The sequence below is a fragment of the Neodiprion virginianus genome, chromosome 3, assembly GCF_021901495.1.
Source record: "Neodiprion virginianus isolate iyNeoVirg1 chromosome 3, iyNeoVirg1.1, whole genome shotgun sequence".
In the NCBI taxonomy this organism is placed as follows: Eukaryota; Metazoa; Arthropoda; class Insecta; order Hymenoptera; family Diprionidae; genus Neodiprion; species Neodiprion virginianus.
The window spans coordinates 36,697,992-36,721,927 of NC_060879.1; the positions used below are offsets into that span (position 1 = coordinate 36,697,992).

Consider the following 23,936-nt stretch of genomic DNA (forward strand, 5'->3'; position numbering starts at 1 on the left):
ATATACACCCTGTTGTATAACCTACCGGCTACGCTACGCTACTGCTACTACTTTTATTGCCGTACTAGCAAAAAGACCTGCCTGCGCAATGGAAGAACACCGAGTGAAACGAAACCGGGGAAAGAGAAATGCCGGGGAGAAGTTTAAAGAAATGAAATTGCTCGAGTCTCCCTCGCCGCGTACGCGGCTATATCGCTTCAGCTTCAGAAATCAAATTTCTCGTCTCCGGTACACGCCCAAATAAACAGTGAGATTCATCTCCCTCCACCTTTCTCATATTCACGCAATACTTTTTTCCGCGCTTTGATGGCTCTGCATTCCTTTATTTTCTTTATTTGCAAAATGAACCGTCTCGCGAGTCGAGGAAAAACCGATTTGAATGGAAAACGGCGGAGAAATCTAGCTACAATTAATTTAACCAAATTTTCATGCCATTGAAGATTTTTTTCTCGTTGTCATACAACGTTTGAAGAGAAATTTTTAGAGAATTTTATATAATACAGTAAAACTTTTTCGGTAATTATAAGGGAACAACATTAAATTAGGTATAATTATTCAGTGAAAATATGGGAAAGAAAAATGAAGTACGGAACAACTCATCTTTCACTAATGATCACGTAATCAAGACTCCGTCAAGTTTCGACTAATGATTTGAGTTTAAATTGAGAACGTGAGGTGTTCCAAGATTAACCTCTGAAATTGAAAACGAAACTCGAGCGCCTGAGAGAACAGTACACAGTATCTGTAGTACCTACCAGAATTTCCCGCATGACAAGTGGGTAAATTAGCGAGAAATGTAAGACCCACATCAAAAGTGAACAATGAGAGGAGTTTTTAAACCAAACGGCGGGGGGCGGTATATCACCAACGATATATCTAAAGTGGTATACACGCGTCCGTAAACATATCCGAAAACAAAGCCCGACCTCATTAGCCCGCTGTTATGATTGGGATACTCCTCCCGGTTTGCGTAGGCGGTCCTCAGGATCGGGGAACACCGAGAGGCCACGTAGCTTTCAGGGACTCGAAACGGCGATGGAAGAAGAAGCATACGAGAAGAGGGTGTCCGGAAGGGTGGAAGTCGACCCACACGTTCAACAAAAACAATTAAGTCGGAAGCAATTAGAGCGCCCCAGTGTTGGTGGCGGAGCCGGAAGAGGGAACCCCCGGGAAACCGGGAAACCGGGAGACCGGGAACCGTGCAGTTCAACTGGGGAACCGGAGCTCAGCTGCGGCGAGAGTGCGCACGAACTAATCGGTGGGAATAATTTGATTAACGCAGACGTGTTTTCAGCCCGGGCGTCGTTGGACTTGATTTAAACCGGTGGTAAGGTTCTCGCGGTTCCATTCAAGATCCTCATCTTACCGCTTCCCACTGTGCTCTGCTGCCGACTTTCGTTCTTTTTGCACCTGCGGGGCGGCGCACTTTTCCGTGAAATTAACACCGGCTCAAACAAAGTTGAGCAGCCGAGAGCCGGCGCGAAGGTCTGGATAAAAATCGCTGCTAAAATTGAACACGATTCGGAATTTTCTCTCCTTCGCGTATATCCGGAACAACGGATGAATGGGAAGATGGAATCCCGGGGAACAAGCAATCTCTAATGCCGTCTCATATTTCAAGACATCTCGGGTTCAATCTGCAGTACCCGTGGAACGGGACGCAGTTGAAGAGGGTTGGAAGAAAATGAGGAGCTGAGAAATATGGAAGGACGTGTAAAAGTAATTTAGGCAAAAAACTAAAAAACGAACGGGGCGCTGGACTGTGTGACGGATTAATACACGTTCTTTGCTTGTTACATCTTCTTTTTGGAGCTTCGCATCAACCAGTCTGAGAACCGGCTCTGGGTCCTCACCGCTCGCATTGTTCACTCGCCCATTATTCACTTGGGCTACTTTTTGAGGATGCTAGACTCGACTCGCTACGTACTTTACAGGGCATATACCGAGTGTCGCGCGACACGGAGGACACATTTCTGGACACAATGGCCTCAAGTTTTCGCCACCGCATTATTGCACCATCCTCTGTGGTGTAGTTACATGAGGTAACGAAAGATGCTTAATTTGAGAAAACGAATCGCTGCTGACCATTCGTTTGTAGAAATATGGCTTGTCAAAATACCGATGACGATAAGTTTGGAGTTTCAAGGTTAGGTACTAAAGGTTGTTGGTGAATTGCCAAGTATGCGAATTACCGCAGAAGAAAAGCTTTCTGAAACTTACTTCATGCTTACCTTTGCTTAGTAACACACGGGAGTGGGAAGCGGGATTAATAAAGTTTATCTCGCCAACCGAGCAGCAAACATCGTGCTGATCAAGAAATTCTCGACAGTGTTTCGCTAATCTCTTGTTTATGACGCCAGCTTATGAGCGGGCGAAACTGGCGACGGGTGTAATTATACTACGATAAAATTAACTCGCGAAAAGTAATTTCAAACTGAATGGGCTCGGAACTTGAACCGCAAAAACCAAATTACGATGACAAGCTAGGAGTTCAGGGTAAGAAATTTCGTGCCAAAAGTCATTCGCAGTCGCGACTCTTGGGTGAAAAAACCTGGGTCAACTTCGGAAACCCAACATATCGACACCAAGTTTTTCCACGCAATAAGATTGACCAGGCTCAGCGATAACGAGGGGGAGCTCAGAGATCTACAGGTGATACCCTTCATCTTATAACTTATCTTTTCAGCCAACATCCGAACACTCGAAAGCTGCGGGGATCCAGCGGAGACTATAAGGGCAGCTTTTTTCGCCCGACACATTTCCCATTCTCGTACTTGAAACAAAATCATACAAGTTTCATCCGAACTCCGCAGGGATGCGCCTAGCCGCTAGTCAGCTTTCACCGATTTCTGGAAAAGCTTGTTCAGGAGTGCGTGGTTTGTTCTCCCCGTCGTCTCACCGGCTCGATGTTAAAGCCACGCACGGTGCGTACGCCTTTTGCGTGTGTGAGTTTTCACCAGCCATTAGCAGCAGCCGGCCTGCGAAATCAGAAAACTTCCTAACCTAATCCTCGAAGCGAGAAATTCCCGGTTAAACCGGGAGTATCTTTCGGGCTTCGCGCAACCCAATTACCTTTTTCGAAAAGGATTTCCCGGCCGTGCGGTGTGTCGCATTGTGGTCGGTGGTATTTGCTGACCAGCGGAGAGCTTAAGCCGTATGCAGACTCGTTCGAATCCCTCGGGACTCACATGTCCATCCCTCTGCCGCTGCGTATGTCCCTCAGGTATCTGCGGAGAACTTCTTGTCGTGCCTAGTAGTTTCCCTAATTTTGTTCCATCCAGGCTTCTAGTCGAGTCGTTTGGTCCGCTGACATCTGTTCCGAATTACGTTGTACCGAGATTGCCCTAATATCGTGACGTTGAAAACTTTCCACGGATCGAGGGAAGTTCTGATATTGCAGAGAATATCCGGGATTTCATTATGGGTACGTACATATCTACACGTTCGTGGTATAGAAACTCTCTGCAAGTTCAAGCCAACTGCTCTGAAGCGAGATGAAATTCCCATAAACCGCTATCCGTACCACTTGCGAGGTGAGAAAAGCTGGAGACAAAAACGAGGTGTCGGATACTTAACGAGCGGCTACTCAAATAACAGGCAGTTAAAAAGATTTCGCCGCGAATATAGCAGTGTGAGGAAAATTGGGGCAAGGCTTACGAGGTAACCCGAAACGGAATTTGCAAAGGAGTTTTGCGTCTGCGGGTTTTGATACCAGCTTGTCAAATTTGCATGCAAAAAGCCTTTGCACACCCGTCGCGTCCCGCGTGTATAAGGTATAGCTGGTACCACGGAGCTAAGAGTGGTGCAATTTAGATTCTCTCGGTCTTTGCTTTGTCCGCTCTTTGGTGGTCCGTGTGCACCAGTTTCGCATCGGGTATGCATGTGCGTCTTATTGGTATGCCAGAGGGTTTCGTCCTTTATCCTTTGTCCTCGGCTAGGAATCCTCTTCAACCTATCCTGACCCCTACACTGAAACCTCTCGCACGTGCACGGTAACTCATACTCGTAGATGTAACCACCCTTTTGGAATACAGGATGGAAATCCGCCGAGCTGCGCAGGCGACGAGACTGTTGCTTCGGCTGTTTCCATTTGACGCGCCACATATGCTGCACCAGACGGTGCGTCTTCTTCTTCTTTCTTTATTCACGTTTCATTAGACGGCCTCAACCTGTCCACAAATATTCAAACGACTCTCCAAACGACTCCGAATATGTTGGCTCGAAACTACAGCGTACACGTGACTGTGCATATTTACGTATCGTCAGTAACCACGGGCGCCAATACCGTTTATCTACGACCGAGAGCAAAGACGGGGAAATCGAGGCTTTCATCTCTCCACGTCTCAATCGCTTTGGATAAATATTGCACTTACTTATGCACATCCATGAACACGTGCAATCGTTGATGTTGCAACTTTTTTCTCCGAGTAAATCGTAGCACAGTTCTGCCGGGTAAAGAATCGTTCTGAGTAAATTGGATATTTCAAATTTCTGCTAAATTTTTCTCGCGAAGGTCACAGCTGTTAAAAACGCAGACATTGCAATTTTGCTGAAATTGCTTGAGAGAATTCCTTAGACCGCGTATCGCACAGTCCAATCTTGGACGATCGGCGAGATACAATTCTGGACCGAAGCGAGAACGAATTCCGGTCTCTCTTGTGCTCTGAAATAATCTCGGTTCCGTGTATTCGGACAAGCACTAGGGTGAAAAGTCTCTGTTTTCTGCTTGCAGAGTGTTTACAACCTGTTAGGAGAGACGCTGTCCAGGCTGCAGCAGTACGCCGAAGCTGAGAGATGGTTCCAGGCGAGTCTGGCCAGCCAGCCGGACCACGTGCCTGCTCATATCACTTACGGGAAACTTCTAGCTCGCAATGTGAGTCCTTTTTTTATTCCGTACATCTCGCGAGATTGCTTTCAGGCTTACGGCGCCGCCGATCTCCGCCCCTTAGATCGGTTTTGAACGCGGTTCAATCACGTAGCGAGTCTTCGGAACCGGAATCGAACAGAGCGTGTTGAATACCCGTTCGTTGCATAAGTTAGTTGAACTCTGTCGATAGTCGGTGTTCTTGATTTCGTCGATTTTCCTCGATTCCATGGAAACCTAGAAGGCAGACCTTGCGCCAATGGAGCACGAACCAGACGGCGACAAGGGCCGTTAGTTTGTTAACCGATATAACTTGGGCCGTGACCAAGCGAAAGATACGCTCTAAGGGATTTAGGTATTGCTCGAGATAGTCGGAGGTGCAAGTGAAAATAGTCGAACCCCCAATTCCCCATCCATTCGTTCGATTTTCCTTTCTTTCTTTGTTTCCTTCGATAGCTCCCGCCCTCCGGCTCCTCTACCCGCCATTATTTAGTCCGTATCTAAAGTCCGCGATCGATGAACCCGCTATTTTCGATCTTGCACATCCACATATCCGGGATTAGAAATCGGTGCATCGGTGAACGGATGCGGTCGCATCAACCGTACCACGACGACAACGATTCAAGGATGTCTCATATTTTTTGTTTCAGTCTAGTCGCGTCTTGGAAGCTGAAAGATGGTTTCTGAGAGCACAACGTCTAGCTCCTCAAGACTCCAGTGTACACCATCACTACGGTGAGTGCGATGGCGTGTTTCGTTAGCATTATCATCATCATCATCGTTACCATTATCATCATCGTTACGCTTACTTACTCTTTTCACAACAATGGATCTGCTTACGCAAAACAGAGTATAGTGTCCACTGTATTTCGAACCTTACATATACGCTAAGAGCCGATCAGCGACACGGACTAATCTTTTCCGCTTCAGGTCAAGCCTTGTCTAAATAAAACTCTTGTCACGTCTTTTCGCGAAAGACGTTACGAGGTGTAAAATATTTCGCTGACGTTCTACCGGACTTGACGAGTATATCACTCGAAGTTACCCAGCAATCCTTCAGTTCGTCAACTCTAGCACGTTCGCATAAGACGCGTTAACTAAGGGAACAGTTACATGCACAATTTCTTCAACTTCGGAAGAAATCGATTAGTTGTAATGACCTCCCGTAATTTTCCAAGTTGTCGTCGTTAACGTCACGACACCCAAAGCATTTTTTCATTTCTACCACCTCACCACTCCTGCGGCGCTGAAACAAATGTTTTCAAGTTCGTCCAGCAATCAATTATCAAAATGTCAAGGGTTGGCAGTTGTTATTAACTTGACTGAAAAATACACGGAATGACTGACACGTTCAAATTCTACATAGTTCAAAATTTCTAATCCAAATATGAACTAAGGGAAAAGCACTAACCAATGGTTGTAAAAGCGTTACCCATCATTCTCGAATCATCTGCGGTTATCATATTTCATAGATAGTTAGCATAACGCGTGAATTTGGAAATGGGTAATTAAATAACAATATGATTATTGAAAAGGAAAATCTTAACGGATCGTTAATCCTACGTCTGTACGTACTCCAAACGTTCATGAATTCATTCTGCCCGATTGCCTATATTTCGTACACGATAACATTTGGTGCCAGAGGTGGGATTCGAATCGATGCTGAGTTCCGGTGATGTCAACTGGTTTCATCATCTGTGGAACATGAAACGTGAGGACAGAATGACTTTCATACCTTGATCGTAACAAAAAAGACGATGATGCAGGGTTTATCCCTGAACATATCCATGCAGACAGACATTTTCTTATCTGGCTGAATATCGTCCTGTATTTGGTCTTCTCTTTTCCTTCATTTCCAAATGGATCATGGGCGGGATGTAACAGCGGGGCTTCGAATTTCCCAGACGTGGGGATCACTCAATGATGCGCACGACTCACCGGCGTCAGCAATTAAGTCGTAAACATTATGTAGCGCATCTAGACGTCCCGGAGTCTCCTGATACTAGGAAGCAAAGACGACCTTTTCCACCAGGAAGCTGTCGCGGTGGTTTGGCAAGGGCGAGAGTAGAATTTCAACGAGATAGGTACATCGGTATAACCTGCCTCCACGTATTAAATTGGCTAAGTTTCTCACGCTCGTGTCTCCACGCTCAATATTTGACCGTGTTGCTGAAAGTTGCCGAGACACGGATGCTGCAGCAGCCAAGAACCGAATAGCGGATCCAACGGCGAGATGCGGTCCATCGAAAATCACCTCCGACGCCGACGAAGAGCACCCCGGTGCTTCGGGGAAGTCCCACGCCTCGTAAACACCCCGGCAGCGTATTACATTGCCCCGGAGCTGGGGAACTTTGCTCTAAATCCGCGTGTCGACGTCACACAGAAAGTCCGTGTCCAGAGCGAAGACGAGTAAAGTATGTATAATATAAATATGATTCGCTTTATTTCAAGGTTGTGGAAAAATTTGTTAAAAATAATTAACGTTTCGCGTTAAACGAAGCCAAGCGAGGACCGAGAACTTGTCATGATTTTCGAGTATCAAGAATTTACAACTTCTAATTATACTCTCGTGCTCAAAGATTTTTCGATTGATTACTTAATCTTACAGCATTGACTAGGTACGTAATTTCTACAACAATTTAGCATAGGTAGGTTTAAGCAATCTCCCAATTCTTATCACTGACGGATGAGTAATGAAAAGTATTTCATTCATGTCATCGATTAAATATAAATATTGTGCAAAATTTTGAACAGATTTTAAGTAAAGCTTGTTGGGTATATCTGAAGTATTTAGTGGTGGAATCCGCCAGAGGCAGTGATTTTACAAGTTTGATTCGCGCATATAAGCGAGATGGCGTCAATGACATCAAATTGATACATGCCAGCCGGTTTATCCAGTTAATTAAGTTCGCGTATGATTCCCATGCCCCAGGAGCAACAGCGGTTATTCATGTCAGCATTTCAATAATTTCTAGGCCGTTCAATATCCTGCAAGAATTTCCATTACATAATTTCTGAAAACATTATACAAATGTGGCTGCAATTATAACCGCATGAATAAAATATTGTATCACCTCGATTCACGCTCGATATTCATTATTCTCCCTTTAAACGCGTTTCTTGTATAATATAATGCGTCCGGTTCGTACATTGGCTAAATTGAAAAATATAACAAGTAGTAAGGAAGTTAAAAACTTGACTAATCGATGCTTTAAAGATTGAAAAATGATCAAAAATGATTTGATATTCGTTAATCGAACCTCACGATTCTAAACACAGGGTATTGTCTGCTTGAAGTACGACGCAATTCTTTCGAAAAAAATCTCTTGAGTCATTTTATGAAAAACGAAAATTAAGCTAACTATCAAAGATAAAAAAAAGAAGTTTGCATTGTAATCAAAATCACGTTAATAAATCTTTCACTTTCCGATCGAAAGTGTTTCAGGCGCAGCGTTAGTAGGAATTTTTCATCGCTCCTGCAGGAACATTCTCAGGCAAAATAAGTAGAGGGTGACCGCGGGTGCCAAATCGCTACACGGATCACGATGTTATATTATCGACCCAAGTTCGTGCACTGGAAATGTTATGCCTTACCCTTCGTCCTCGGTTTCATGGATTTATAGTCATAAGAATATAACTCCGAAGGAATCACCTGCTGCTGCTACCGCTGCTGCTGCTGCTATCCGTGCCCGTGCGCGTGGGTATATTGTATATATATATATTTTATATATATATCTGTGTAACATCCGCATCCCCTGAGATATGATTGGGGGAGAGGTCACTCTCGTCCCAGATGAGAACTGGTAAATAAGTTAGGCGAAACCTGGGAAAGTTTAGGGGTTGGAAGGGAACGCGAGAGACGTTCCTAAATTTTTTATTACGGTTTAAGGCCGGGTCTCCGTCCCTTTTATTCTTGGCCACGAAATGACGAGAGATACCCGCTGCGCAGCTCCTCTACCATACCAAGGACCGGAAAGACTCCGAGTTGATCTGGTTTACCAAGAAGCAGAGAAGAACACAAAAATATTGACCGAAATTGAAATTCCTACCGTGTACCCGGGTGTGTGGTGGCTCTAGGCATTCCGACCGAGTTTTCGCTACCCGACTACCGCTGAGGTTGTCACCCATCTTCTTGTTTATTCACGTCCGCGAACCCCCCAAGCTCTATGGGTCTTATGGCAATACACTAGACCACGCGAAAGAGTCTGCATTTTGTTCGCTACGAGCCGGCCCTTCCGATGCCTCGGGAATTTTAAACGCGAAAAAACTTATGCTGGGCAGCAGTTTCTCATATATCGTATTTTTCCTCGCGCGAAGAATTGATTTGATCGCTTGGTTTTAGAATAATTCAATGGAGAACACTGGATTACTGAGAAATGTCAAAGGATCGTCGACTAATTTTTATAAACATGAAATTTGCTGTACAAAAAATAATTGATTATTCCAATTCTACCAAGCTCTTTGTAATCGGAATATTTCTCGAAATTTCAACTGTAGTGAAGTCTGTTGTTTTTTTTTTTTTCATATCCAGCAAATGGCAAAAGCGAACCAACTCCAGTATTCTTTGAACCATGTAGTTTCGGTTCTGAGAAAAAAAAGTTTCATCCGACTCAGGTAGACCAAATGATCAATAGAGAGGAAGAAAAAAGTGAGAAAATTGCGATAAATAAATCTGAAAGGTATTAATTTGAAACTTCCCTCCGTTGAGTGCTTGAGAGTTCCGAGGAAAGTAGGGTGACTGAACACAAGTGGTTGAGTCTGAGTGACTTCGGCCCCCTGATTTTAGAGAATCGAGGTTAAATCCAGCGCGGTAACTGGCTCGACCTTATTTTTGCGCTCCTATTCGATTTCTTTATTATTCGAAAGATTATTACCTGTGAATACGAGGGAACGAATAACGGGTGAAACGGGCCATTGTGAGAGCGAACATCAGATTTCGAAAATATTACGTTTATGTGATTTATGATTCAATCTTGAGTCGAGGGTTGAAAGACCCTTCCAATAGAATACACCTGCCTCTTTTATCGGGTTCCCTCTTTATTTTCTCTACAAAATTTCACCCTCCTCCAAGTGTATTATATAAAATCAATGAGACAATTTCCATGTTCTCTAAAATTCGAGAATACGACGACGACGGTATCTCAGCTCACGCCGCAGTTCCGACGCCAGTGAATCCGGTGATATTATTTTCTAACCGCGAGGGATTTCATTCTCAATGTAAACACCCGCAGCCCCGCTTCTCTCTATATTTTCCATTGAAATCCGGCGGAATTCACACCGCTACGTTACAGGTGCAACTACGTACACATCCATGTATTGTACATAAGGCACCCACCTATCTTCGTACCCGCGGTAAACCAGCCAAAAACCTCTCTATCTGAGGAAGGTGGAGAAATATTTGCTGAAAAATTTCAGCGCGTCACGCGTTAGCTACGGGATTTTTTATTCAGTTTCTGTATGTTGTATACTCGCATATGTATATCAAGGGTCTCACGTTGCGGAGCGATTTTACACCACGCTAGAACGGGGGGTACAGTATGAAACGCCCCGAACGGTACACCCTTTCGATTGCGAAAGCAAAGAGTATGGATACTTAAAGCGATACGAAAAGCTTGTCGCCTAACGAAGTGCGGCATCGCAAACCGATTTCATTTATCCGGCAAACGTCATCGTAGATTACGAAGAAAAAAACATTTTTTTAAAGAAAAAAGACACAAGGGAATTGGAATGCGAGAGGAAATTTTTCTGTTTTATCGTCTAGACGGTTTCTGGCACTTCGTTTCCATGCCGGAATTTTCCAACTGGGTAAGCTCATCAACGTCGCAGCTACCCTGCCGTTCGGTGCAGGTCTTCTCCAACGACGTGTAACTATCCCACGAGAGATTCCTGAGATAGCCGTGACGTTGGAAGCGAATGTTTCAACTGTACGAATTCCAATTTTACATAGCAGAAATGCTTCGTGAAATACCTGCCGCACGGAGATACGTTCGCGAAGTTGATTCTCTGACAGCTTTGTTTCCCGCTGTGGGTATAACAACTTACATGAATCCCGAGGTGAAAATTTACTACCGCGTAGGCTTATGGTTACAAATTCCTTCAAAGCGATTTCGCGTTTCAGGATTCGTCTACCGAAGCTCTTCAATTTGTAAATTTCGTGAAAATGTCTGTTTTAGTCATGTCTGTAATACGTAATTATGAAATTGTGATCATGCATTTTGACCGATCCCCGATAATCGTATGAAGATCTCATTGAAGAGAACGAAACGATGGTCAAATTTTCAGATGGACTCTGCCTAGTTCATGATAAATCACCCTTATTCTTCGTAATTTGAAAATCCCAACGTATGTGTAACGAAACGCGCCTTGTTTTGCGGGGCACAAATCTCATTCAATTTACAAAACGGACTATCCGACACGGACCCGGGGAGCAATCTGAGGGCGAGTTTAAAGAAGTGCATCCTTCACCTGACTAAATCCTGCATCTCTATCACCGAGAATCTTTCCCTAAGCTTGAGCCATACGTTCCTGTCGAAACATGCCCGTCTTTCAACTCAGTCAATACTGCGACACCGTGAATCACGCCCTCCCAGACACACGATTCCTTCTGTTCCATTAGTTGGAAAACGTATATACGTACTGCAGCAGCCTTTGTAAAAGGGGATGTTTTTTAAGGGGTGTACGGTTGGTGCGACTTGTCTATAAGACAAATATCTTGGAGATAACGGTTTAACCACCAACTGTTGTTTCAAGAAGCGTATGTCAGGATCTGCCTGAAAAAATACCAGTCCTAAAAAGGCTTGGGCGTGTACGTTCCAATGTTGGTTACAACAGATCGATTTTACGCGTCACGAGTAACGATTTACTTTGTAATATATGCGTGATTTTCGCTCATACTGTCTGTATAACAGAAAATGTGCGATAATGGAATGAAAAATCACTTTAAGCGAAAATGGTAAAAGCCACTCATAGTAGACACTGATGTTCCGGCAAGAGCAACAATTCGTACTGTCCTACAACTAATTTCGTCCATTTTCACAGCTGTTGATTCACAGCCGATGTGTTGGTTGTTTTTTGCATTCCCGAAGGTTCAATAAGTGACGAAAGAAGTAAATCCTAATGAAAATCGGGAAAAAGGCAAGGCTGTGACCCTTTGGCATCTTTCAGCTCATTTTTAACGGAACTTTAAAAACCGCATAATCAAATTATTGAGACACTAGCCTAGCCTCTTCGTTGTGAAAAGCGAATTAAAAGTAACGGTAAAAAAGTGAAAAATTCTGTAGTATTTCCTTTGTACTTACTCAGCCGCTGATCCTACGATGTCGTAAATACCTGTATTAAATTCTTCTAAATCAAATTAATCTAGAAATGATCGTTCAAATTGGTTCTAAGACGAAAGCTTCCCGGCTCGAAAAACCTTTTATCAGTTTCAGTTGACCAATTCGCACAAACGTTTGGACGCCATTTCGATGTAATTTAGCGAAAGCCAACTAGATTTGGAAAATGCCAGTGAAGGTTTCGATTTTATGAACAATACAAACAGCTAGTCATTGTTGTCGACGTGTTTCATGATCGCACCAAAATAATCTCGCTGTAACCATACGTACATCTAGAAACGAAAACCTAAAATCCCGCGTCGTTGTTTCAGGCGTGTTTCTAACTTCCCAAGGCCGCCTGGCAGAGGCAGCCGAGCAGCACGTGAAAGCGGCGGAGCTTTCGACGAAGGATTACGAGCTTGCGGTGGCCGCGGCCTCGGCGCTGCGTCAATCGGACCGTCGTGCGGAGGCTGAGACTTGGTACAGACACGCGGCGATCCTGCGTCCCCAGGAAGCAAGGAGCCACACCAATCTCGGGGCGATATTGCATCTCAACGGAAAATACAAACAGGCTGCCGCGGCCTACGGAGAGGCACTAAGGCTGCAACCAGGCGACGCAACGACATTGACCAATCTACATAAACTGGCCGCTCTGTTGGCGTGACCAGTAATCATTGAATACAAATGCAAATACAAATCCCTAACTATGTACTATATCCCCTCACGTCATTTAATCCCTATTTCTCCCAGTAATTATTTATCTATAAGTATCAATGATCGTTGTACTAATAAATGTACACTAAACTGTACGCCTGCTATGATGATATATAAAGAATAAAGCTTCATTTATTTTTGTCTAAGATATCGTTTTTCTGCTTCACCTACACACGTCAGATACATCGTTACCCCGCATCGCATCCTCCTTCAGAACCCGTGCAGGGATCAAGAGGAAGAATCAACGATGGAGAATCTTTTGACGAGCGAGTGGATATTGGATACGAAGGTCAGTGATAGACACATGTTGACTTTTCGAGCCGTGTCAGGACCCTCTTGATAAAGTAATTATTTCGTCGTATTAATCTGTCACAATCAAAAACAAAGAAAATACGTAATACATACAAGGCTTACAATTAATATCTTCAATGGAGAATCTTTTCTTGCAGAACTTTTTCGACTACTCAAATTTCAATCGGGCTGGATGAGAATTCTTGACCTGTAGCAGGGAAGTTTTCAAATTCATCTTTTCAGGCAAAGTATAAGTACACAAAATTTGATTCAAAATAAATCTGTGCAAGACAGATGCATAGTAACTTCATTAAGATGCTGGGGTAGTATTTTTTAGAGTGCCGGTAGACAAGCTACGAGTGGAAGTTGGACTAGATGAGGTCTTTTGGTGAAGGTACAAGTAAGAGCCGAGTAATTTTCTTTACTTTCTGTTTTTTTTTTCCTGTTCTCTCTCTCTCTCTCTCTCTCTCTCTCTCTCTCTCTCTCGCGCTCATGAAATTGTTATACGAAGTAAAATCCAATTATAAAACGTCAAATATTTCCCTCGCCGTACATAACTGCATTCACTTGTTTGCATATTATTAATGTAGGGTGTATTTGAGCTGTCGGAGGCAGTGGCGGAAATATTCAAGTTTACATTTTACGTTACGTCCCCGAGTACATAAGTACTCGCCGCGGGCGCAATGCCACCTGTCGCGTCCCGGACCCGCTGTTCAAACACTTGACGTTGGACGGGTCTGCCTTTATTCTCTTAAATCTAGCTTCGTTATCCAGGAAACCTAAATACTCCGTCAACCGGCACTGCGCGAAAGGTAACACGGAAATTATTTAGTCGTGTAATATCCAATGGCCGACGCTTAATCCAATCGTTTCATTAACGGGGTATAAAGAAGTGGGAGAATTTCGGGAATTTACATTTCGACAGTCAGTTACCGAATGGGATTGGACTTTTTTAGCAGTGTTATTGACAAAAACGTCAACCGTTTTACTCGGTGACATGTTTCGCGATGCCGACGATATCTAAAAACGATTGAAATGATTTTACCTAAAATTCGAAGGCAGTGTTCTTGCGTTACTTACCCTCTTTGCCTCGATACCTGTTTATTCCAAAATGTCAAATTGTTTTCTATCAATTAAATCAAACAGTCGTAAATTTTAAGCGAAAAATCGAATATCAACTTCAAACTGTCTTCAGTTCTCCAAAGAATTTCGGAACATGGCAAAATAGATAAGCTATCCAAAAATGTCGTCTCCGAATTCCAAGTTAATCGGTTGAGCCGAAAAAATATGTAAGCGAAACGCGATCCACGTACTTTTAAATAAAACAACCCTCGATGGAATCGAATAATTATTTGTCGAAACATAAATTCTCAAAATTGGCGCAGTTTTTTTAACCATCTGTGTCGCTAACGTTGAAATTTGAACGAAGATGAGCGAGTTTTTTGGAGATGAATTTCACCGGGAAGTTGGTTGCGAGGACGGCCACGCTCGCGAGTAAGCTTCCCAACAGAGTCAAGTAGTTTACAATTAGTGCTGCAGTTGACTCGTTGGATGAGATGAGTAACGCTTCTGAGAGCTTCGAGCAAGTCACGCGAATCGCGGACGGAATGGAGGTGAAACTGGTAAATGACGGAAAGTTTCGAAGTTGGCTGAGTTAATCTTAGAGTTTGTTTCGCTACCCCCGGGGGCGAAGCATCGGGCGAGGGGTAAGTTGTACCCGTTGGTGTGTGCGGCTGTACACGTATACGTATACGTACGAGAGATTCAAAACAATCCGGGAAATTCGCCCTAATCTTATTGTTTGACTTTGGCCGAACATCGGACGCGGACGGATCGACGAATTCAATCCTGTAGCTCCGCGATGCTCCGCAGCCCTGCAGCCAGCTTAAACAACGGGCGAAACCCTGCGGAAGACGGAATCTAGAACCGAGTTGAAAACGTGCAATTTGAACGCCTATATCCTCCGGCAGTTTGTTGCATTATCTATGAGAGGGGTTGGCCGAGTGAGCTCTCGCCGGCACCGCAAATGCAATAATGCAAACGCAATCGCCGTAGGACATATTCTCTCTCTCTCTCTCTCGCTCCTACCCTCCCCAGCCCATCTGCCTTAACAGTTTTGCTTGCAAGTTGCGGTCTCGACGAGGAAATCTCAGAGTGAATTGCCAAAGTTACTTCACCATTTGCAGCTGCATGTAGGTATAGGTGCTGATACACCGCGAGTCCTACAGTTTCACCTTTTTATTCTTCTCTCTCCCTCTCTCTCTCTCTCTCTATCTCTTTCTTACTGCACGGAAAAGCTTTTCCAGAGCTTTCTCGCTTCTAATCCTTTTTACGTAAGTTTTTTTTTTTTTTTCTTCTACATGTCGCGAACTGAGATAAATATTTGGTCGGAATAACTAAATTTTAACCATAATGATTTTGGAGAGATTTTGTGACATCTGATTACCCCTGTGCGCATGTAAAACATAAAATTTGTACTATGATAGATGGATTACTTGACCATGTTGAATAGGCGTACACGCCAGGTACACGAATAGTTGCTATTCTATTACAACAATTGAATTCCCCTAATATGGAAGGAAGGTAATCATTCACATTTTAGATATATTTTTTTATGTATATTCCCAATAGTTTAAATTCTGTGTAACTTCTTTGAATCGATTGAGTCAGGTAATTCGTAATCATACATTGCAATGGCTTCTTGATTAGCAATTTGTACATGAAGCTGGAATATCGATTAGACTTTGGATTTTACAGTTCCGGAATATGTTTTTCAAGAAATAAGTGAATTAAAAATCATTTTATCAATACTAATGAAACACATTCAATTATACTTATCTTGTAATTTCAGAGTATTTACGAATTTCTGCCAAGGGACCTTTTTCGCTGTTGAATTCAAATGAGATCTGTTGTTGAAGTGTTGTGCAAATATAAAGAAGCGTAGAATTGGATATATTTTCCGTAGCAGAGCTGAGAATCTTCCGAGTAGACTAATGAATTTTTCTTCAAGTCTCTGATGAAAATAATATAATTGTAAACAGAGTACCTACGTAATGAGGTAATTTTATCTTGCGAATATTTGACGTAGCTTTGCAACGTCGCGTCGTGAATTCTTTCCAGATTTTGCCGCGAGGGATCTCATTATAACGAAGAAACCCCAGCCTTTTGGAAAGAACGAGAAAAAGATGAAGTTACATTTAACCGCGAGCTGTTTTCGGACTCGCAGTGCAATCTTTGATCCCAAGTTAAATAAGAGATTGAAAGCGAAGCGGAACGATCCGCGGTGGTATTAGCGGGTGTGTGCGCCAGTGTGACGTCACAGTTCACAATTAATTGAGTCTTATGCTGCCTAATAAAAGTCAAAGCCAAAGACGGAACTTCGAGTGCGGCTTTACTTATAAGTCAAGTTTAAGACTTCGCGAGAAGAAACTTGGAGATTGCTCCAATTTACGAAGGTAACATCGTAATCCCACCGAGTGTACGCATCGAGGAGGCCATACGCTCGTAATTTTTCTTTGAAAGTCTCTTTTAATTTTTATAAATATCATTTGCTTTCACTTTATAACAAGTAACGAAACTTATAATCAGCTTAGCTATTATACATGTGTTCCGCACACTTTATACGCATACGCGTTACGTTACTTGTATCTTTTCATGAATTTTTTTTCTTTCATCATTAAATTTGTCGTATGCTTATTTTTTAAATACTAGCCTCTGTCAACTTTACGTTAAATTAGATATTTTCCATATTTAATTTAACGTAACCGGAAGCGCTAATTATCATAACGAGCTTAATTATTGAATAATAATTATTATCGGACATACTGTCGTGAGGTTTTTCCATTCCAAATTACGAGCAAAAATTTGTACCCGTCGTTCGCCCTTGTCGCCTGCAGCTGCAGCGAGCGGACAATAACAGCTGTTGAATAATTTGGAAAGCACAATAATCACAGTGTTTGATTCATCGCCATGAAACTGCAGAACATTAAATCAAGTTATTATAATTTCGTCAAAAATGATATTATCGAGTGGCGACACGAGAGACGTAGAGCCACATCACGCGGACGATGAAATCGGCAGGATCATATTTTTTTATACCGTCCATTCTCACCTGCACGTTTCAAATTTCTGCGAAAAGCACGAGTAAGAAAATTCCGCAATTTCATCCCGACGACAAAAGTGCAGAGATCATGTATCGAGACACGGTATCCATAACACGAAAATACCCTGAAAATGGAGGGCGCGCAAAGGCCAGCCGACGAGAAGAAAATGGTCAGCCTGGCGAAAAGGTCGCGCAGATTGGCTCGGGTCAAGCGAGACTTCATTATATCCCATCCTATACTGGCGAACTAGATCCAACCAAACCCAACCCGGTCAGCCCTGTACTGTAATGCATTATTTACATGCAGCCTTGGTACTCGAGCGTCGGTTTATCGTGTAGTATTCGCACCTGCCTCAAGCCTTTGGCAAACAGTAATAGGTGTAGTCACTATGACAACGAGCTTTGCGGCTGCAAGCTTCTCGTGGCAGAGTGTAGGTACATGGACTTTATTTCTCGACTCAATGATGATTCCGTGTTACTTCTCTCCTTCAGGCTTTCGAATCACGGGAATTATTTAACGTATCTGATTGCTGATGTTTATTATATTTGAAATTTTTTTTTTTTACTTGTCGTGGTAATCGCACCTACTTTTTTTTTATTATTGATCGAACTTTCAAAAGAGGTATCAAAACGTAAGAGTTACGAGATCGTTGTTTCTTGGCATATCAAATACAAATTTACTGTAAGCCACGGTCAGTTTTTCAATAATAATTCATTCGTCAGATCAATCAGAGGAAATATTTCGTATTTCACGGTGTTTCGTATATAAAAGTCATGGCATAACTATTTTCAATACATTGAACACACGCGAAGTAGAAAAATGAGCTTCGTTCTGCGAAATCATGATTAAATTTATCGTTGAATCTCACGAATAAATTGCAATGGTCAAAAAGCAGGCAAAAATCACATCGGTGTAAATGGCCGTTATAAATGTTGATGGAACGAATTCGAGTTTTTATTAATCGTTGGAAATCAAAGTTTAATAAAATTTCACTGATATTTGACGTCGGTGCATAACTCATAAAATCTAAACTAAAATAAATATTCTCAATACTCGTGTCAGAATTTCGCTGATGAAGCAATCGACTAAATTCACCAATGAATTCTCTGTGTCGAAGACAGTTTCACCGAGTCAACGAAAGTTCGTGCAATTTTATATTCGTCTGAACTTTGACCTCACGTTTGTGTTCGGTTAATTGCTTTATTTATCTCGCCGTTGAGTTGAGGTCACCACGACACGTATCCGCTAATTGAAGAATCTCGTTTGTAGTTTAACGCACAAGGTCGGTAGGTATATGTATAAGTGTATGTATAAAATGAGACGGCAAACTCAGTATTGAACGTAAATAATCGCGTTAGAAGTTTATCAGAGGAGTAGGATTCACTCGCCACAAATTAATGGGGGAGATACAAACTTTTTTTCACGTTATTCCTTTAACTACCCCGCGCTTTTTCCCTCTGTTCATTTCACACGCGAAACCAACAGCGCAAACAACATTAATCTAGTTACTGAAATACTTACGTTCCATCAAAAGTAAGGAATTAGAAGTAAAAATCTTCCGATTCAATAGATCGTCAACAAAATAAACGTACCTGGATTGAAAATTGATTTCGTGAAAGAAAAAAAAAAATACAAAATTATTACTTTCCTTCAAACGCTTTATTTTCTCCACATCCCAAGTATAAATATGCAAGTCGAAATTCGATACGAATAGCTTATCAAACAAGAATAAATGTGGTCGAACATTTTCGACCTCCGGATATATTATTCGAATGGAATATTTTCGCAAACGCGTCGAAAAGCCGTAGCGCGTGTAACGTGAAATGGTACAGCAATGCGGAGAGCGGTGTTGAAACACGGGGAGAATGCGAGCCCAGAATCCCGGAATCGAGGCGCAGATCCCGGTGTCTCTTCTAGTACCTACCCGAATCCCCCAGCAAACCGCTTCGCTTAGAGTTCCGGTCGACGGAAGTAGCGCGGGACCGGAAATGCCGCGAACAGTATGGCAAAACTCCCGGTTGACGCATTCCGCACATAGCGAGGCGACGCGGCGTTGTTCGTGCCTCTAATCTCCTCGTTAGTGATTACTAGCCGCGGGATTTTTTCGCCGAAACGTAGAGAAAAAAAAACCTCGAGCTTTCCGCGTCGCGCAGCTGCTGCTGAATGCAAAATTCTTATATACCGACTCCGAACGGGGTCTCCCAACAAACCGCAATGCTGGGAAACTTTTAATTAAGATTTGTCGCCGTCCTCCGAGCCGCGTCCCGGCACAACGAAATTCCGAATTACTCCTCCAGAGGTTTCGGGGAAAGGCACGGGCGCCACCCTGCAACCCTGTCCTGGGGAAATTCTCGCGGATGGGGGTCGAATCGGCGGGTTTTCAAGGGTATGCGGCGTCGGGATCGGGGGCTGTTCGGCTGGCCTCTAGGCAGAGTTGGGCGTAATTAAACACGGCTGCTAATTAAAACAGTGGGAAACGCGCCCCTTCGCGATCTTCTCCTCACCGCCGTAAATCATTACGATATAAATCCACGTGTGAAGCGAAATATACGGGATTTACCGCGTATCCCAAGAGTACCTGCACGGATAGTGTTGCGTAGGCTATAAAACACAAGCAAGATACGTTCGCAGATAGAATCATCGCGCTTCTCGCTCCGTTGCACACAACGCATGCACGTATCTTTGCTTTGCGATGTATATATATATACCTATGTATGATGACGATGAAGAATCGTGTGCGGAAATATCCGATGATGCAGGTTTTTAGTGATTGAATATTATTTACTCACATGCTGTTGAAAATTTAACAGTATCAAGTGCCTTGTCAATTACTACATGCGAGGTCGCATTCGGTGCGCCAGTTATTGAAAATTTCATAAAAACCCTCGAAACGAGAGAGAGAGTAATTCACAGGATAGAAATTGCACCAGGTAGTGTGGAATTTTACACGAAACTTCGTGCGATTTGCTTTTACTTTTAATTTACGTACTTCATCGCGCACCAGCATCGATGACCGTGAAAGTGATAAAAGTCACGATATATGGTACTACTAATTCGCACAGATTAATTGACGGCCTGTTTATTGGTTGTGTAACTTGTGTGGATATACGCGTTAAACTTTCGCGTAAAAAGTTTTACGAAGGGAAAGGGCTACGGAATTTTTCTTTATTAACTTCCATATTTCTTCGGGCAATTTACGACTGTCGGATTTTTCCTACGAGTTCCTGCACGTGAACGCGGGTACGGCGAGTCATATAGCCGGCCTTTCCTATTCCGGATGATTTAGAATAGCAGGGTAAAAATTGGCTAATAACGCGTAAAATGACTTTTGGCTATGTCGCTTGGTCGTTTAGCTAGCTAGCCAACGTTTTTATGATTTTATATTTTTTTCACAGTGCTGTAAATTTATAATCCTGTTGTGACGGTTTGAAAATTAACGACTATCCGTTATGCACGTAATTTTTGCACGTACTATGATTTGGAGAAGATCGAGAGAAAGTGAAAAAAAAATTATACCGCAGTGATGCTCACGTAGAAACATTAATTTGCAATCAAGGGGTAGCTAATCTGTTTCGACGAAAAATAAATTTATCCTGACTATGATATCTACCGTTATCTCGCTACAAAAATATGGAAGATGTTTTGCCGCACCAAGATGTAATAAATAATGATAAAATAAGGGGCTGGGTGAAATTTTTTGCGAATAACGAAATAAACCGCTCGTCAATTACCGCAGAATTTAAAAATATGGACGCTCACCGACGGATATATAATACATCTGGCGGCGAGTTTTTCCAGCACCACGTCAGAGCCGCAGCGGAGAATGTCGTACTCGAGGTAGAATTTATCAAAAACAATACTTCGCAACGCGAATTAGCGGGTATGAATTTTTATCCGCGTCGGCTCGGCCATTCCGCACCGTGCCGAGCTAATTTAATCCCATAATAGTTTCGAAAAGCATGAGTATAAATTCCCCGTAGGTATAACGCGGGGTAATATTTGAAGAGGCCCGGTGTGATGGGCATTCATTTTCGCACGGTGCGCCCGCCGCATCGGCCGCCCAACAACGGGCATCAAACACAAATTCATATTCACCCCATTTACATGTTATACAGATGCACACACGCACACACGCCCGCGAATCCCTGTGTATTTAGATTTACGCGTGTGCGAAAGAGCCGCAGGTACGATAGGAACGAATACGCGAATTTATGCGCACGAAACCGAGGAGGCTGTGAGACGCCGCGCGGTGGAAAATGTTTAGCGGCAATCATGAAAGAAAATTTTCATTAGCCTAATGAAATAAATGACTCCTTCGTAACTGTAGGCGGTAAAGTGAATCGCGGAGATAGGAATGGGCGGCCTGGAAAGGTCGGAGGGACCCGTCCCGGGGTGAGGAGCCAAGGGTGGATTGCCCGCGCTTTAATCACACAAATTAAATTACTAAACGAAACACAGCCGTTTATGCCTCGGAACTCGAGCTCCCACCTCTTCCCTCCCTCCATGCCGCCATTTTTGCCCGCACTCGCTCTTCCAGCGTTTCGCCAATCCCCGTTCATCTGCCTTCATCCCCCGTCTACCGTTACTTGGCAATTATTTCCATTCTCTCTTTTCTCATCCATCTCTGCGATTATGTGTATAACGGTGGAAAGAATGTTGTTCCAGTCGGTCGACGAGTCCCCGCAGATCGGTCGAAAGGACTGCTATGCGTATACAAAGTGAATTGGTAAAGAACGAACGGTTTGATGCGCTTGCGCTAATATTCGAGAGCCAGATCAGATGTCTTGTCAGGGTGACCAACGTTTTTGAGGCTTTATACATCGCGGCGTCGTGTCATCTGAATATAAAAATGTTGGTCGCCCTGACGGAGAAGCTGCTGCTGCTCTCGAATTTTCACGCATGCGCATCAAACTGTTCGGTCGTTAGTGATTCACTCTGTATTATACATGTACATTGTATATAATACGGGCACAGCATGGAAGACATTTGATAATCTTCAGGACTTCTTCCGATTCGGAAATCGAGGAAAACTAGACCTAGCCAACTAGCATAAGTTGCGAGGGTTCAAAGTTCTTTCTCTTCTTCTTTGTCTTTTCCTTTTTTTCCTTTCTCTCTCCCTCTCTTTAGACCTTGATATAGAACCCCGGAAACTACCAACCTCCTGCACCCTCTTCCTACTTTCGGGAAGCATATCCTAGAAGGGCCGGCGATAACTTTTATTCCAGAAGCTAGGCTGGGCGACTTCCAAATTGTAAGTGATGCTCTAATCGCCGGAGTACATTGGAAGAGCAAACGTTCTACGGTCAGCCCGCGAAGATAGTCTGGACATTTTTAATTGCTTCTTTACAGCGTGTCGGTGCAGAAAAACGCCTTGTTTTATCTCCTGCGATAAATTCCCGTGTACATTACATACACTATCCTAGCTCAAAAAACATTGCTTTTCTCAAACGAAGCTGCGGAGTATATTTTTATAATCCTTTTAGAGAGTCTGTGTTCCGTCTAGTCTTGCAGCTAGAGTCAAGACGCACAGCTGGAGAGGAGAAAGAAATTGGAAAAGAGATAAAGAAAACAAAAACAAAAACAAAAAACGACTTGCAGCGGACAGTCGAGCTTTTTGACAGATAAGAAAACACGGAGAGGACAGACCGCGGAAGGATGCACTGATCTCATTACGATAATGGTGCATCCGTCGTACGTTCCCCCATGGATTCTCCATTGAAGTTCCATCAAGCGCTTCCAGCAGGTTCGCTCTACGACCACAATTATTTGTCTATAGCTATATACACACGACGTAGAAGGCAGAGTGCTTGTTTGTTCCTCGAAGCTTTGATGTACGTACCAGCCTTCATACCGCGTATATACTCGTGCCTACGCTTCTCTACCAGTTATCTCACTCGTACTTTTGATACCAGAGATGAGCTTGGAAGATAAGGTAACAACGTTACACCGTAACTTCAAGTGGATCATTGAATCCATCCATGAGGAGAGAGGCCAGGCGTGCAGGTCGTTGTGAGATTCACTTGAAACTTATTCGTGTTTCCTCGGATGAATTCGGGGAGCCGTTTTGAACTTTCCATCCTTTCCTGCCTTCCCCATTTCCTCGTTTCACCTATTCAGCACTTACCTTATCGAACATTTAGTAGTTTGTTTTAACTAATTACTTAAATGTCAGGGAGTACACGCTTCCTTCTCGTACTAATCTACTAGTGAGAGCTCGTTCTTGGATGCTGCGCAGTTAATTTCTTTGAATTTCGTACACGGAAGTGAAGGGTCAGTCGTTCACATGCCTGTCTCGGAATCCTGCCATTTTCCTCTCTGAGCATGTACTGAATTCATCGACATCACATAGCAGGGGCAAGTATATACTAGCTCCATTTTTACTGTTGTAAGCTAGAAAAGCTAAGTTTCGCAATCTCTGATCAATCTTTTAAATACTCTCTTTTTTGCCGTGATTAAAACTGAACCTTGGATGTAAGAACAATCAGTAAGTGTGTACTCACAGTGAAAAAGCTCACTCTGAACACCATAAATCAATTAGAAGCCTAGAACAAAAACAAAGTGATTCAGAACGTTTGCGGGATCCGTTTTTCGATGAATCACTGATGTTACTTGTGAGTTATTGGTAGGCGGTACTTGACCCAACCTTGAAGT

The 23,936-nt window shown here is 43.2% G+C and overlaps 1 protein-coding gene across 1 annotated transcript in view; it reads left to right on the plus strand.

The window, feature by feature from the left end:
- LOC124300184 (protein O-mannosyl-transferase TMTC2) overlaps positions 1-13,037 on the plus strand; it is a 168,218-nt gene extending 155,181 nt beyond the window's left edge. The window contains exons 8-10 of the mRNA XM_046753954.1: positions 4,733-4,873; positions 5,515-5,599; positions 12,510-13,037. Coding sequence (XP_046609910.1) covers positions 4,733-4,873; positions 5,515-5,599; positions 12,510-12,841 — 558 coding nt within the window. The 3' untranslated portion in view covers positions 12,842-13,037. The remainder of the gene's footprint in view (positions 1-4,732; positions 4,874-5,514; positions 5,600-12,509) is intronic.
- Positions 13,038-23,936: the final 10,899 nt, after the last annotated feature.